This window comes from Phaseolus vulgaris, chromosome 9 (assembly GCF_000499845.2).
Source record: "Phaseolus vulgaris cultivar G19833 chromosome 9, P. vulgaris v2.0, whole genome shotgun sequence".
In the NCBI taxonomy this organism is placed as follows: domain Eukaryota; kingdom Viridiplantae; phylum Streptophyta; class Magnoliopsida; order Fabales; family Fabaceae; genus Phaseolus; species Phaseolus vulgaris.
Genome location: NC_023751.2, coordinates 20,479,518 through 20,495,113, shown reverse-complemented (window position 1 = coordinate 20,495,113; position 15,596 = coordinate 20,479,518). Strand labels below are relative to the sequence as shown.

The 15,596-nt window shown below is 29.7% G+C and overlaps 2 protein-coding genes across 4 annotated transcripts; one reads left to right on the top strand and one right to left on the bottom strand.

The window, feature by feature from the left end:
- The first annotated feature begins 8,217 nt into the window (after nucleotides 1-8,217).
- On the top strand, nucleotides 8,218-10,235 carry LOC137821540 (glycolipid transfer protein 2-like). The gene is made up of 6 exons (XM_068626180.1): nucleotides 8,218-8,699; nucleotides 8,791-8,846; nucleotides 9,051-9,181; nucleotides 9,418-9,553; nucleotides 9,770-9,913; nucleotides 10,004-10,235. The coding sequence occupies exons 1-6, from the start codon at nucleotides 8,540-8,542 to the stop codon at nucleotides 10,037-10,039; spliced, it is 663 nt and encodes a 220-aa protein (XP_068482281.1). The 5' UTR covers nucleotides 8,218-8,539; the 3' UTR covers nucleotides 10,040-10,235.
- Nucleotides 10,236-10,915: 680 nt separating this feature from the next.
- Nucleotides 10,916-13,872, bottom strand: LOC137821538 (endoglucanase 25-like). 3 transcript variants are annotated; one of them, XM_068626178.1, is made up of 7 exons: nucleotides 13,738-13,872; nucleotides 13,096-13,508; nucleotides 12,711-13,018; nucleotides 12,012-12,473; nucleotides 11,808-11,940; nucleotides 11,551-11,723; nucleotides 10,916-11,459 (listed from the first exon to the last, which is right to left on the bottom strand). In XM_068626178.1, the coding sequence occupies exons 2-7, from the start codon at nucleotides 13,475-13,477 to the stop codon at nucleotides 11,103-11,105; spliced, it is 1,815 nt and encodes a 604-aa protein (XP_068482279.1). In that variant the 5' UTR covers nucleotides 13,478-13,508; nucleotides 13,738-13,872; the 3' UTR covers nucleotides 10,916-11,102. The 3 variants fall into 3 exon arrangements, with proteins under 3 accessions (XP_068482279.1, XP_068482280.1, XP_068482278.1); XM_068626179.1 differs by having other exon boundaries at nucleotides 13,096-13,523; nucleotides 13,738-13,856; XM_068626177.1 differs by having other exon boundaries at nucleotides 13,096-13,741.
- Between the last annotated feature and the right edge of the window lie 1,724 nt (nucleotides 13,873-15,596).

Below are 15,596 nucleotides of genomic sequence, written 5' to 3'. Positions count from 1 at the left end.
ATATTAAAACAATTATCAGAATGAAGTTTTTGAACATAAAACAGTTTTGAATTTAGTTTTTTTGAAATATATCTTTATTTCTTTAATTTTCACTCACAATTTCTTTTCAATTTGAATTTATATTTGGAATTTTTATTATCGTTTTTCTCTCCTCCTCTCTCTCACTTTATCTTTTTTGTTCATATTCCCGTTAGTATCTGGGAGTGAGTTTGTTATGGAGTTTCTCATCTTATTCTTTTTTTTTTCTTTTCATTATTATATTTCTCTTTTTTTTTTAGCTTTATGTTAGTAACAATAAATCAAAATTAGTGATTCACAAGAATGATGACGTAATTTCTTTAAGGTACAAAGTTAACTTGACATGATTGATGTGAGCATGGAGAGGATAAATGCATTTTGAACATTCTTGAGGAGAAGAGGAAAGGGATTGGAAAATATAATTTTTTTTTTTTAAAGTTTGTTACAGAGTTTCTTATCTTATTATTCTTTTTTTTTTCTTTTCATTATTATATTTCTCTTTTTTAGTTTTATGTTAGTAACAACAAATCAAAATTAGTGATTCAACCAAAATGATGACGTAATTTCTTTAAGGTACAAAGTTAACTTGACATCATTGTTGATGTGAGCATGGGGGAGGATGAATGCATTCTTGCGGAGAGGAGGGAAGGAATTAGAAAATAAATATTTTTACAAAGTTTCTCATCTTATTCTTCTTCCTTTTTATTTTCATTATTATATTTCTCTTTTTTAATTTTATGTTAGTAACAACAAATTAAAATTGGTTATGTTTATTGTGTTATAAATTTAAATTTGTTTAATCTATTTTTTACTGCAACTTAATTATTAAAATAGTAGGTTGAAACTCATAAATGATAAGAGAAAATGTTTCTATCTTATTTTTATTTAGTGATATTTGATATTTAAAATATATGAATACACATAATAATATACAATATAGTAATAACAAAAAAAATGCAAATGCACAGGCGTTAAAGCGTTTGTGTTTCCGCTAGTATATATTAAGCGAATAATTCAATATTTTATAATGAAAATGAATTAACTGAGAATAAACGTTATGTTAATTGAATAAACGTTATGTTAATTGATCTAAGATTTATATATTTTTTCACTCCTGTGTAATATTGAAGAGGAGTTTATATGTTTCCACGGTAGATTTTTAAAGCCAACATTCCTTTTGAAATCTTTTACTTATTAGAGTTTGATCTCCTTTCGCAAAATAGATGATGGTTTAGTATGATGAGGATTTGTTGCTTATTTGGGTAGTGGTTAATGGTATGTGTTTCCAATGTTGGGTGATGTGTCTTTCTTTTCATTTATTATGTTTATGAAGTTTCTATAATCCTTTTTAGAAGGAAATTAAGTTTTTCTTAAGAGTAGCGGTAGAAGGTTTGATGTTAGGATTTGTGAAAGTACTCTCCATAGTCCTATAACCGTAATAGAAGGTATTGTGAGCAATGTCAGGAATCAATTTCGGTTGTACTTCTTTACTATAGTCAGAATGATATAAGTGTGTGGTTATTTATATATCGTAAATAATCCTTGACTAAACATTTATATAGTTTAATAAGAGAACTATAAAGATTATCTTAAATATGGAATGAAAATCTCTTTACAAAATTATATTTGAGAGTCTTTTAATTTGATTCTTAGTTTGTGGAAATTTCTCAAATCATGAATATTCATGCATTTATTTTGATTTTTCAATAAAGGTTGTGCAATTTTCTTCATTCTCTTACCTTAATCCTTTATTTTACTCACAATTATTTATTTGTTCTTGTTTTTACATTGAAACCAATATAAATTAAATAAATTTTTCCATGAGATTTCATGCTTTTGCGAATAATAAGTCTAAAATTATGGAGTTTCTCTTTTCCAACACCTCTTGAGTTGATCTTCCAACCTTCTAAGGTTTATATGAAGTCTTTTATTACCAAAGTATTGAGACAATCCCCATCCATATTTTCTTAGACACAAAACTCCTTGTCTCTTGATGAAAATCATCTAGCCACAATACTCATGGCTAAGAGGACAGAAGAAGATGAAACCTCAATTATGAAGACTCTACTTTGAAGAGTTTTTAAGATTTTTTTCTTCTTCTTAATCTTATACAAGTTGTAAAAGTATATATTCTTCTTTTTATTTTGTAAAAATATAAGTGAGCTTCCTTTGCGCCTTGATTTGTGCTTGAAAAGTCCATCAAGAACCCTAAAATTTTCTACCAAAGTTTTGAAAGAATAGTGACAAGAAAAATTTATATCTACTTTGGACAAGTTGTATTTTTAGTCCCACATCTTTTAGGATAATGTTGAAGGGAGCTATGTCATCTATTTATAAAACCTCTTATATAATGTACAACCAACTTTGAGTCAATGAGATATGGATTGATTGAAATTTTTTCTCTAATTCTCTTGGATCATACATAGAATTTTTTTTCTAGTTATTTTTCAAGGGTTTTTTTTAAGAAGAGGAACAATAGAAGAGAAGCTTCATCATCTTTTTATTCAAATAATCCAACCTAATTCCTCTTAAACATAGATCTCAAACCAACCTAATTCCTCTTAAACATAGATCTCAAAATTAAGTTTAAATAACACATGCAAATACTACCATAATTAAAATAAATCATGCGCAAACCCTTTTTTAATCCAATTTCATTTTTTTCTTAGTTTGCTTTCATTCTTGCATAAACCATATTCTTCAATATTCTACTCGCTTTTGGTAGGGGAATTAGCTTTCAAATATCATGAATTGTCCAATCAATTAACTTTTTATTTTTTATTTTTAAATAATCTTTAAACTTTTACTTCTCTATATTACCTTCATGTATTGATACGAGTTTCATTAACGGGAGAACTAGCATGCTAAAAAAAGAGGTTTTAGGAGCCTAGTGAAAAAAAATCAAATAAAACATCTTTACCAATCAAATATACTCAAACACTCTATGAAAGGTAAAAATTAAGGAACTTAATTAAAAAAAAAACTTTGCTTTAAAAATAATAATAAGTATAAACAAACTTCTTGTTTACTTTCAAGAAAATTTAGAAATCACCAAGAAGAATGATCAAGAAGGACCATCAACAGTATTATATATTTAAAGATATAACAATATATAATAACATAAAACATGAAAAAAAATTAACCATTAATATAAAAAAAAATACACAATCTTGACTGTTAAATTCTTCTAAAATAGAGGACCAATATAATTTCAAAAGGATCTCACAATCAACCATTTTTCTCCCTTCAAAAGTTATCCTAAAAGAAGTTATTACGGTTAAGTTATTGACAAGTCTACTAAATTAAGTAAGTATAAGAATGATGAAAATAAGTAATAGAAACCAACATGAATAAAATACATTTTTTAATGAACAAGCAAGGATAACAAACAAATAAGGATTTTTTTATAAACATGTTATATTTTTTTTATTCCAAAGAAAATAAAAGTGTTTAGTTATAAAAATTTATCAGGATTAAACTTTACTATCTCGTGACTTTAAATTCAATATTAAAATTAAGGTTTAAATATGCTTGTAGTTCTTTAAATTGAGATATTTTTTTTAGTCTTTTAATTAAAAAAATTGTTTTTAATTATTGATAGTTGTCGTTTTGCTGTCAAATTAATATGAATTTAGCGTAGACTTCTCCAACACTAAAGAGATGATAGTATAATTGTGGTCAGTCGTCTCCCAACGAATCCAATAGTGATTCAGTTAACCGAATTCAAAATCTATCTACAAGTAATGAAAAGTTAGTAATAACAATAATAATAAAAAGGGGTTAAGATAATTATGCAGAAAATATAAAAGATATTGAAATAGAAAATAAGAGAAGTTGATCCCAAGTTCTTCCGTTATTGAATTCTTCACAGGTTATCTAAAGATTAATCTTTTCTCAATCCTCCAACAGAGTTAAACCAGATTGAACATGCGCTGATCTAATTCAACTGAAATTCACCAGTATAACATGTGTCTATTGGTTTAATCAATACCCACTTTGTTCCATGCGTATTCTCCATGGAAATGCTTACCTCCTCTCTCTTGAATCATGCGCCAAGAAATTAATTAGAACGATGCGAACTAACTAAGAAATCAAAGTTTAAGACAAGGAAGACTCTCAATCATGCGTTCAAGTACAACCTCTCACAAAAACTAGTTTTCCAGAATATTAGACAATAAAAACAACTGCTATAGAGAATTAAAAATTGAAACTTTTATTGAACAAAACCTAAGAAACTCAATGAGAAATTACAAAAGAATCAACCAAAAAGGTTTAGTCTTCCATGCGGAGGCAAAACAAAAGAATTACTATGAAGAAAATAAACTAAGAAAACCCTATGAAACTTTTCTTTTCTTCTTGATGCTTGTGTCCTTTATAGACTTTTCTGCTCCAAGGATCTTGAGAAAATATTGCAATTTAGATTTTGTAAACAGTTTCCACTTTCCATAATTCTTTTTATTTTGCAGAAGATTTGCTTCTAATTCTCTTTCTGGGATCTTGTAGCTTTTATTTTCTCTTTCTTCTCTTCAAAATTTGTTTCCTGTTTTGTTCAAGAAGCAACTTGGACTTTTGCATATTTGATCCATTTATAAAGGTAGATGCTTCCTCCAGATAATTTACTCTAAAAACACAAAATTAACTAGTTAAGGCCCAAATAAACCCAATTATAAGAATATTAATTAAAATAATGAATTTATTTATTATTATAGTCCAATAATCTATGAATAAGACTAGTGAGTGTGAATAAATATATGCTCATCAATTATTTAATATTGTCAAATATTATTTGTAGTTTTTAGGATTGGACATCGTTAATGTCATTTACGATGTAGCAAATGGTGATCAGCTTAATATTTGTCATGTGAATTTATTTAAGTGACATGATTTTTATTTCTTTTGAAAGTTTATTAAATTCTTAGATGATGTTATGTTAGTAAAATTTCCTTTTGAATACTTATTTGAATTCTTAGTTAACTATGCAAACACTTCACAACACCAAGATTTCCCATTTTACTTCAACAATCCAACATCTCATTTGAATACACAATAATCACAACACCAATCAAAATCTTTTTATTAAGATCAAACATTGTTGTACCACATTGTAGTTTGCGAGACCCCTCATTGTGTTCATTATTATTGAGATCTTGCGAGAGAGTGTGGTGGTGTCACGAAAGATAAGTGTTCAGTGAAATTCTTTAAATTTGTTCTTATTGAGTTGTGTATCATAACTTACTAGAGACCAAAAGCTAATAATAATAAATGGTTAATGGTTGATGATCATCCTTTTAATTCTTAAAACAAACTCATCTATGTATGATCACCAAAATATTGCAATTAATTATAAATAATATAGAAATTAACAAAATCTAATCAAATTTTAACAAGTTATCTAATTGAATTAAATTTACATAAAAAGAATCATGAATAAACTATCATTTAAAAAAAACTTTCATGTGAGACATTACTATGCAAATTGACATCTCAGCTAGACTGACACATCAAGTAACAACAATCTTTTGTTATCACATGAAAAAAAAGTATTATTAAAAAAAGAAAAAAAAAATTATAAAAATATAGGGAACTAGACCAAAACTCATATGTTAACAAAAACGATACATAAGAAGAGTATATTATTCATAAAGAATTCTAAGAACATACTAAATGAAAGCCTATTATACTAATGAAAGTATTCTCTAGGAATAAATCCTAAATTAGTCAACTTATCATTACACACATTCCCTTCACGAAAAATATGAGTAACCCTAAACTTGATTTTCCCACCGTAATTAAGACAAGTATTCCATCGATTATGAAGCATTCATCAATTACGAAGCATCTACGGAACATTGGTTCTAGCATTAAACGCAACACAAATCAAGGCAAAATCACATTCAAGATAGACATTAGTAACCCCATCTGTTGAGCTTCCTTCATAGTATGTATAAATCCATAAAACTCAGCAACCAAAGTCGTATGAACTTCAAGAAACGTAGAGAAAACACCAATAAACTCTCTCATACTCCTACGAAAAATACTTCCACAAGTAGCAAGTATCCCTAACAACCCCATCAATGTTAATTTTAACTCAAGTCTGATAAATGAAACTCCCATTTAAAGGAAGAGGATAAAGAACTTTACCACTACTAGTATTAATACCAAAAAACTTAATCACGTTGAAATTCGACATATAATTCTTCATTGAAGCTTTAAACGAATTTTCCACTAGACAAGTTAAATCTTTAATTACCGAAATAGCCGTAGAAACATCCATCTTATCCTGAAATCTAGCATAATTTATCATATGCCATTTCATCCAAGTAGAAAAAGTTATCACAACAAGCTTAATTAATTTAACCAAATGACTACCATCTCACTTTTAATTAAAGAAAGAAGATCATCTTTATTAGATAAATGAGAAGTAAGAAAAATTTGTCGAATTTAACTCTAAATATGCAAAACATTAGAACATTCAATAAATAACATATTATAAAAATTATTAATGTTGTCTACTCTCACATACTAAAAATAACATTATACAAAATAAAAGGATTTAAAAGAATTTTTTTATGAGATTACCAAAATAAGTTGTATGTACTCAATTTGAACAATTAAAAACATATTTAAATTTTTAATAAACTTAAAAAATATGTCATTCAATTAAATTTACATGACAAATGATAACCAGACTATCATTTTTCACATAATCAGTATCACAATGGAGACTAAAAATACCATTTTTTTTTCAAATTAACGAACTGGAAAGATATTTTTTTTTAATTAAAAGGCCTATCATATAACTTTGCAACTTGAAAAAAAAAACAAGAACTTTCTTGAGCCTAAAGTCAATTATATGATCTTACCTTTAATTTTAATCTCTTGGGTCATAAATTATAAGTTTCACTTGCATTAAGCTTGAGATAATCAAACAACTAGAACCTATTCTTATTACGTTATTTCAAGTCAATAAATGTATTTTTCGAAGTTGTTAAATTTTTAAAGACTCTTTTTAGTAGATAGAATATATATTTTTATATTTGTATTTTTATAAGTTATATGAAGATAAATAAATTATTAATTTAAAATATTTAGTAACATATTGAATATAATTATACTAAGTTAATGAAATTGGCTGATTATATTTTCAATGAAATAAATGTTGTCTTAAAAATATTAAATCAATTGAAATCTATTATAATTTTTTAACTCTCCAACTAATAATAGTGAAGTAAAATCTATATGAATTTTTTTTTATCAAAATATTTACATAAATAAATCCATTTTACTGTTTAAAGTTTTATCTAATCTGCTTTTTAGGGGGAAAAAGTATTAAAGACAAAAATAATAAAAAATATATTAAAAACAAAAACAAAATCCAATAATATTAAAGACAAAAAAATATTTAAATCTTCTTAATTTACATAAAAAGAACTGAATTAAAAAAACGGGGTGTATGTATCAAATTAAGAATGTGTTATACTTATAAAAAAATAAATTGAAGTATGGATAGAACGTAACAATAACATAAACCAAAACAGTAACATTTTATACCGAGACACTGAATTAATAATTTTTTTTTACGGAGAATCCGTTTTACGTACATGTTTAACCTTAAAAGTATGTTAAAGTGTTAGAGTGGTTTTTCAAAAACAGAAAAAAATGTTAGACTAATTTGAGAAGTTATAATTGAATAACTTCTAGGAAAAGAAGAGAAAAGCCTCCAAAAAAATTACTTCTTTCACATAATGCTTTGATATTTTATGTTCACTCAACCAAACAAAACAAAGTTGGTTTGTCTCTGTAATGAACCATACTTTTGTGTTCATCATACGAGAGGGGCCTAAGGAGTAGTTCATTCTCCCCCAATTGTGAAAGCATATCCTACTATTGTCAGTTCTGATGCAAGGCCCAATAGGGCAACATTCAACACCAGAATGAATAAATATTCTAAGTAGCAGTAACAACTAACAAGGCTGTAACAGTTAGTGTCAGGTCGAGATAAACGGCTACAATCTCTGGTCTTGTCAATTTCAGCATGGGACCTATACAAATTTGATTTATTCGGATAATGTTTCATTAACATAAGGTAAGGGATGGATTGATGATAACTACAAGGTCAAATATAAAGTCACCATCAATGACTTACAGAGGAAACTGATAGCACAAGAATATTATAAACAAATCAATTGAAAAAAAAATAGTTGAAGCCAAACTAGATGTTTTACTAGATGCGTAGAACAATTAAATAATTGGCAAGGTGGGCAAAGCAAGATTCACTCCTTGGTTCAACCACTTGATCAAAATTTTGAAATTTCTCTTACTCTCTCTCTCTATCTGGGAGCAAGTATAATATATATATATATTTCAACCAATTAACTACAGTTGGAAGTTGAAGGCTTGAAGCTAGCTAGCTAGAGGTATTAATAGAAGCCAAGTTGTGTATTGGAAACTGCATACATAACTTAAATGTTTGTATGTCCGAGAAGTGGAAGAGGGAGAGGGAGGGAAGATAATAAGGAGAATGAAGAGGAGTAGAGATATGGAGAAGAGATCAGAGATAAACTCTGCCATTGAAGAGTTGTCCTTGCTAGCTATAGTCAAACCAGGAGGAAATCATGAGACTGCACACATCCCAACCAAACCTTTCCTATCTCTATGCTACATGGTTCTACAAGTTCTTGGTGGGTTTACTTGCTTGTTTTTATTTGAAAACATGAATGTGATGTAACACCAAACACATTGTCTTTATGCTTGATTGATGCTCTCTTGCAGATAAGATAGGCCCAACGATGGCTGTTTTGAGACAAGACGTTCACCAGAATATTAAGGTACAAATTAAATTTGAGACTCTCAATTGATTCAGTTCACTTGAAGGAAACTACCTCTGCATGCCAATTATTGGGATCTTCTAAATTTTGTGTTTCTTGTCTAGTTCTATGAGATCTAATTTTCAGTTAGCATATAATTGCACATTGATCTAACAGTCAACTATCAATTATCGGCTTGTGCTATTAATTTCTATGTCTCTGCAGAGATTGGAAATGATGCATGAATTGAACCCCTCAATGAATTCAAATTTGGTTGAAATATTGAATTCAGACGCTAGCAAAGGCAACACAAGAAAGAAATTTAGTTGTAGTAAAGCCTTTCTTTGGCTCACTAGGTAAACATGTGCATATATTATATTATTGTTTTCTTTTACTATTTTGTTATTCCTAACACCTGGGTTAGGTTGTATCATCAGTTTCTTTCAGCTCTAAAAATTGTTGAGAAAAAAGGACAGGCCAATAACTGTTACTCAGATTAAGTAACAGAACAAGAGATTATCTTTCCTTGTATAGTACATATTCCCTTTGTGTAAGTTGCTTAATATTCACTTACAAATGTGCAACTCTACAGATCCCTGGATTTCTCTTCAGCATTGTTACAAGCACTAGAAATCGATCCTAAGAGGAATATGGAGCAAATAGTTCAAGAGTCTTATGATGCAACCTTATCACCATGGCATGGATGGATTTCATCAGCAGCTTTCAGAGTAATAAACACTTGTTCTTCTCTTTCTTTTGTTAAATCAATTAAAACTTGTTGATGGCTTTTACAAGCTAACCTCAACTTGTCTGTTCCTAGCACTTAGTTTATTAACTTCTTTACCGCATGAAATCCCGTGCTTTATATAAAACTTGCAGAGTTTAGCATAGTCATCAAGATTGTGTTATTGCTTCTTGCTGAACTAACCGGAATACTGCTGCAGGTGGCTATAAAACTAGTGCCAGATAGTAAAACTTTCATGGATCTCCTCAAGGAAAGAGATGAAAACTTTGACACCCTAAAGAAGCAAATGCAGATCTTGGTGTCTTTGCTTGTGCCTTTTCTTGAGGATGCTCATTGTATTCTTGTAAGCTTATTTCGTGCTTCCAAACATAACATATATCCGTCACGCTCCTTCAATTTTCTGTCATCTTACCTTATTAATATTATTTTGCAGAAAGTGTATAACCTGGATAGGATTAAGTCAACTTGAAGATAGAAGAATATGTCCAGCTTTGTGTAGTGTATATATTTTGGCTTCCCCTCTCCGTTTTCGTGTAAACGGCTTGTATAGTAAAATTTTCGTCAACACTGATATGTAGTTATAAGCTTGCTTTCGGCTGCTCAATATATAGATGTTATACATCAAATTTGTACAAGTTGAATTCAAAGTTTTATTTTGTCCACAAGGAGGATCTAATTTAGAGCCATGTTACATCCAAAAAGTTGAATATGACAAACGTGAGAGTGTAATTTATACACAAGAAAGGATGAACTGTGTTACTTTTAGTGAAGTATTTTTCAAATCAAAGGAGGAAACCGCATCGAGATAAAGTTGGTTTTCAGTTTCACCCACAGGCTTCCAATCTTCTGCATTAAAATTTCATCTAAATTTGAAGGATGAAGATGTAATGGATCAAACTCAACTGTGAGATCAAAGTGAATCATGCTATTTTAGTTTTGATCTATTATACAGTTTAAGGAGAAATCCACTACTTAATGGTCATGGTTTAGTTATTTCAATGAGTTACATCTATGCTTGCTGTTTATTTGAGCACAACCATTTCTTCTTGTATTGGGCTATAGAAGGGGCTAACAGGCTCCAGTGTGCACTGCTCACAGATTTTCAAAGGTAAATGATACCTTGGTATAAGGTTTAACTTATTATTAACGAAAGTCTTAATTATGATTACAAATATGCACTCTTTTTCTCTTTCCTAAGATTGGCTGTTTCACACAAACAGTTTTTTGGTATTTTGAAGAAATGAAAACCTTGAGGATACTGTTAAACGTTCCTCCAAATAAAGTGGTCTGCATGACCAGATTTTTTCTATTTCAAATGATTTCACAATTGAATATAACACCTTGGTTGCATAAAAAAAATCCTTAAATAACCAATTTCGGGGTCTGTCCTGGCACAAAATTGCATGGTGGATGCGTGAATATTACATTAGACAACACCAACAACATCGTTAAAATTCCATCCATCAAATGATTGACGATTAATGCACATGCTCAATATGGTACAGAATCTAATGGACATGTTCAAATATAGATCAAGTCCATCCCCACAATGTGCTTTTTACGTCACGTGAATTATAAGGAGGATCTTGAAGCGCAATCAGTGCTGCAACTAAGCCTGCATTGCTGGCTATGTTCGGTTCAGTGAACCTTTGGTTGGTCCTCTGATCCATGAAATTGTCATTAGTGTCTGGTCCTCCCACCATGGCTCCCAAAAGAACCTGCGGATTTGGATCTTTAGAGTTTAGCCATCTCTTACCATCGTCACAATTGTAAGGTTGGTTATTCCAAGGGATTGATGCACTTCTATGATGAACTTGGACAGGATACCTGTCACCATAGCCCACTAAATAACTCATTTTCATAGGGTTCTGCCCCAAGATGTAGTTAACCTGAACAACACATGAAAAAAGGAAGCATAAATATACTTTTTCCAATTTACATGCAATGCAACAACCAAATGGTAAGGAAGCTAGGAATTGCCTGAGAAGTGGCAAAATCACGAAGCATTTTCACAGAGAATGAATCAGTCTCGCAACTTGCACCAGACATTTTGAGATGATCCAGGTAATCGCTGTATAATTTACTGAGAAAAGATGCTGTAGCAGCAAACTGGAGTAATGGTTCATTATCAGGTTTCAGGATAATCAATCCACCTATCATTATGCTTAACATGTCATATACATAGGTAAATAATGGCAAACAAACAAAGTATATATGTTGATCGTAGAATTAATTACCAGGTGTCCTGCTAAAGTATTTACTGAATAGATAAGAACACATGTGGGCCTCGGTTAAGTTAGATGAAAGTTTCAAAGCATCCTCATATGGGAAACCAGGATCACGGAAATATCGAATACCGGTTAGCAAAACCTACAAATATCAAAGATCAGATTAAAAACAAATTCTCCTGAAAATTGAGTTTGTGTATCTATTGGAATTACCTCCACAGCATTGAGCTTGTTATTCCAGTAAACAACTCCTTTGTCAACGCTTGATTCATTACCCTTGGCTGAAAAAAAAGTTTCAGTTGCAGTTGCAAGGTAATTAGTGTCTTCAGTAGCAAGAAATAACCATGTTGCTCCCCAAGCCAACTCATCTTGGTAGCTGGTTGAGTTATAAAGCATTCTTGCTTGTTTTCCACATCCATCAACCATGGTGTAAGTCCCTTGTTTTGCAGGTATTGCCCCAAACAGCCTTTCTGCTGCCTCCACAAGTCTCTTTGAGTAATCTCTGTCGTCCTTGAATACCATCGATGCTGCAGATAATGCTGCCACGATTTCACCAGCTAAATCTGTAGCAGAGCCATCGCAAATTGAAACTGATCTCTCATATTTCATATCTTCGGGCCGTTGCCAGCAACTCAAATCACTATGTTCATTGTTAATTCTGATGGTACTTCCAACCTAATCAAATTGAATAAAACAAATAAAAAGGATCAATTTATATTCATATCTATTAGTATTTAATTCAGAATAGGAATTATGGCACAAAAATAAGACTGAATCCTCTCATAAATTTTTTTTAGCATTAATTTAAATTTTGCTTGCATCTCTCATGGTGCCCCCAATAATTTGAACATAATGTGTCATATTATCATACACACAAGATTCATTCTCAACAAAAAAAAAATTGTAACTTGCCTGGGAATACAGTGTCAAGTTTGATCCATCTGCTGAATTTGGCAGAATGAACACCTTGAGAAGGTAGTCACTACCCCATCTAATGATGTCCCTAACATGATCAAGTTCACCAATATCAGCATATTTACTTTGATATTCCATGACAGTCCAACTCAACAAGGTCATTGTATAAGCTGTGGTAAAGGTAAACTTAATGTTGTTGCCAGAATCATAAAATCCACCAGTAAGATCAGTGTTAGCCGAATCCCCATCTTGTAATCCTGAATCTCCTCGAAATTTCACTGGACTGTTGCTTGGATAATGTCCAGCTGCAAAAAAAAAACATAATAAATAGCTGAACTACACCAATAATTTTTTTTTGTAGCAGCACAAATAGAAGTATTACATTTTTGGGCATCATAAAATGTTAGAGCCTGGTTTATTGCCACTTTGAGATTGATTGAAGACCCTTGATGCTTGTGCTTCTGAGGTAAAAAATACACCAATAGAACAGCTGCTAGGATGGCTAAAATTATTGTTACAAGAACAAAAATAAAACAATGAAAGTGCTTCCTGTCAGTGATGACAAGATCGTAGTCAACAGATTTTGGGTATTGAGAAGGGATAGATTCATAGGCGGTGGAAGAGTGAGGAGCAAGTTTAAAATCAAGTGCTATGGAGTTCCATTGGCTAGCTGAAGGAAGAAGGCGACCAGCCTCTGAAACTGTATGCACATATATCACAGGGGCTCTCTCTGACTCAAAAGCAGATGACACTGCTGGTGGCATTATTATGGAGAGGAGATTGCTATATTTGGATCTGTTGAAGAAAAAACTAAAATGAACAAAATAAATCATATATTGTCATAGAAGAATTTGGCTTCTAGTTTCTATCTAAACTACTAGTTTTGCCAGTATATACACACATACAGCTGGTTCGGAAACAAGGCTAAGAAATTTGGAGAACATAATCTTATTTGTTGGTATATGGTTATGAATAATTCTTATTTGCAAAATTCTTAGGCTCACAGCTAATCATATTAACTAACCGTTGCTTTTGTCTAAGTTTAGCTCTCACCCCATAAGTATAAGCTTCAAATATGCTGCAGAAAGTTAGAAAATAATCTCTGTATAATAATGTATATGGTGTGTAAACTAAGAGATACAAAATGTGAGGCTGTCTAATTAATTACTAATGTAACAAAGAGATTTTCAGAAAAGAAAATAATAATCTCCAAAGGTTGATATATTAGTAAATCAATTTGGTTCATATAACTAAACTATGTTATTGGTTGTGTTGGTGAGTTGGGTCACCATAGCTTATTGGAATTGATTTGGGTTGATATTCCAAAGCATGGGTTTTGTCTTTTCTGTGCCGTCCGAATTCCAGCACTATAGGTGTCAAGATTGTATTATAGTAATAGCAATTAAGCTCAAAAGTTGAAGCTGAATGAACAATGAATAAAGCCTAGTCTGAATAATCCTTCCAATAATTTAGGGATGCATATCTTCTCTACTACTCCCATTGTTAATTACTTGGTTTGACCTAATTATAGACGGATTTTTTAAATATGTAAATAACAAAGTAAAATTCAAGAATTTAAGAGATTTAATACATTTTTTTTTCTATTTCCACTCTAAATCATCAAATATTTTCTCTATGCAAAGTTTTGATTTCTTCTTAGAGATGAAACGTTTTGTATTAGATTAATTTTAATTTCTTGATCAATAGCCGTTTTTTCAAATTAAAAACTCTAATTTCTTCGAGCATCTTTGATATTGTTGCTTAGCTGAGTTCTTAAATATAAGAAGTAAACCCAACCTTTATTCATGGTTGGAGCAAGTTTATATAGAAAGCCACATGTAAACAACCATGCTTTAATTAGTCTTTTTTTATATAATTATAGAACTCGCATTACCACATGAAAAATATCAGTAAAATATAAAAATATAAGTAAAAATTGGAGATTAAACCAAACTCACATAAACATAAAAAAAAAAAAAAAAACTCTCTCAAGATATATTTTCAAATTGATCTCTAACCTTTTTTAATATTTATCTTATAAAATTATTTTGTTGTAGTTTTGAAAAGGGTAAGCAGAATATGCATCTAAAGATAACTTTTATTAATTATAAACTTCAAATAAAATAGTGTGCATTTTCCAGATAAACAATGTACGAAGGAATAATAAAAGAATTGGAGTTAAATAATAGATATGGGATTATACATGATTATATAAAATAATTAAAGAATATATAAAATATTGATTCTTCATATATTTGACAAATATTTTACCATTAAACATCACAGCATATCATAAGAATTAAGATTTATTCCTAATATTTCATTATATTAATTAAATTTAATGAGATCCAAGAATCATTTTTAAATTATTTCCTTAAGTTTTAAAATTATAAATTATAGAATCCTCTCATAATTTAAACATTAAAAATAAAAATTCAATATATTTATTTTTAGTTAATTAATATATTGAAACGATTTTAATAAAACTTAATTTTAAAAGATAAGTTTGCATGTATCTTCTTAAAATTTATTATAAAAAATTAAATATTTAACACATAAATAAAAAAATTGAGGATATACTAAATTATTAATATCGAAAGAGAATATTACAATAAATTATAGTCATTCATTATAAGATAAGATGATAATGTATTCAATCACATAAAGTGTCACGTGATGACTTTACATATAATAAAAACACTAGATAACAAAAAATGACGTTTCCTAAGTTGTTTCATGGTGGAAAAGCTTACATTAAGAAATTATATATGCATTCTTATCTCCAACTCCTCTTCATATACTTTTCTCCCCAGCCACTATTTTCTATAAAAGCATGCGTTGATAAAGAACACATTACATTAAGTATGAGTTAATTGTTCAAAT

Excerpts from the sequence above, each read along its gene's own strand:
- LOC137821540 (XM_068626180.1), top strand. The coding sequence starts at position 8,540 with ATGAAGAGGAGTAGAGATATGGAGAAGAGATCAGAGATAAACTCTGCC. Across the intron at positions 8,847-9,050 it reads ACGTTCACCAGAATATTAAG|AGATTGGAAATGATGCATGA; the intron begins GTACAAATTAAA and ends ATGTCTCTGCAG. Across the intron at positions 9,554-9,769 it reads TTTCATCAGCAGCTTTCAGA|GTGGCTATAAAACTAGTGCC; the intron begins GTAATAAACACT and ends ATACTGCTGCAG.
- LOC137821538 (XM_068626177.1), bottom strand. The coding sequence starts at position 13,546 with ATGATTTATTTTGTTCATTTTAGTTTTTTCTTCAACAGATCCAAATAT. Across the intron at positions 11,724-11,807 it reads ATACTTTAGCAGGACACCTG|GTGGATTGATTATCCTGAAA; the intron begins GTAATTAATTCT and ends GCATAATGATAG. Across the intron at positions 11,460-11,550 it reads GTGATTTTGCCACTTCTCAG|GTTAACTACATCTTGGGGCA; the intron begins GCAATTCCTAGC and ends TGTGTTGTTCAG.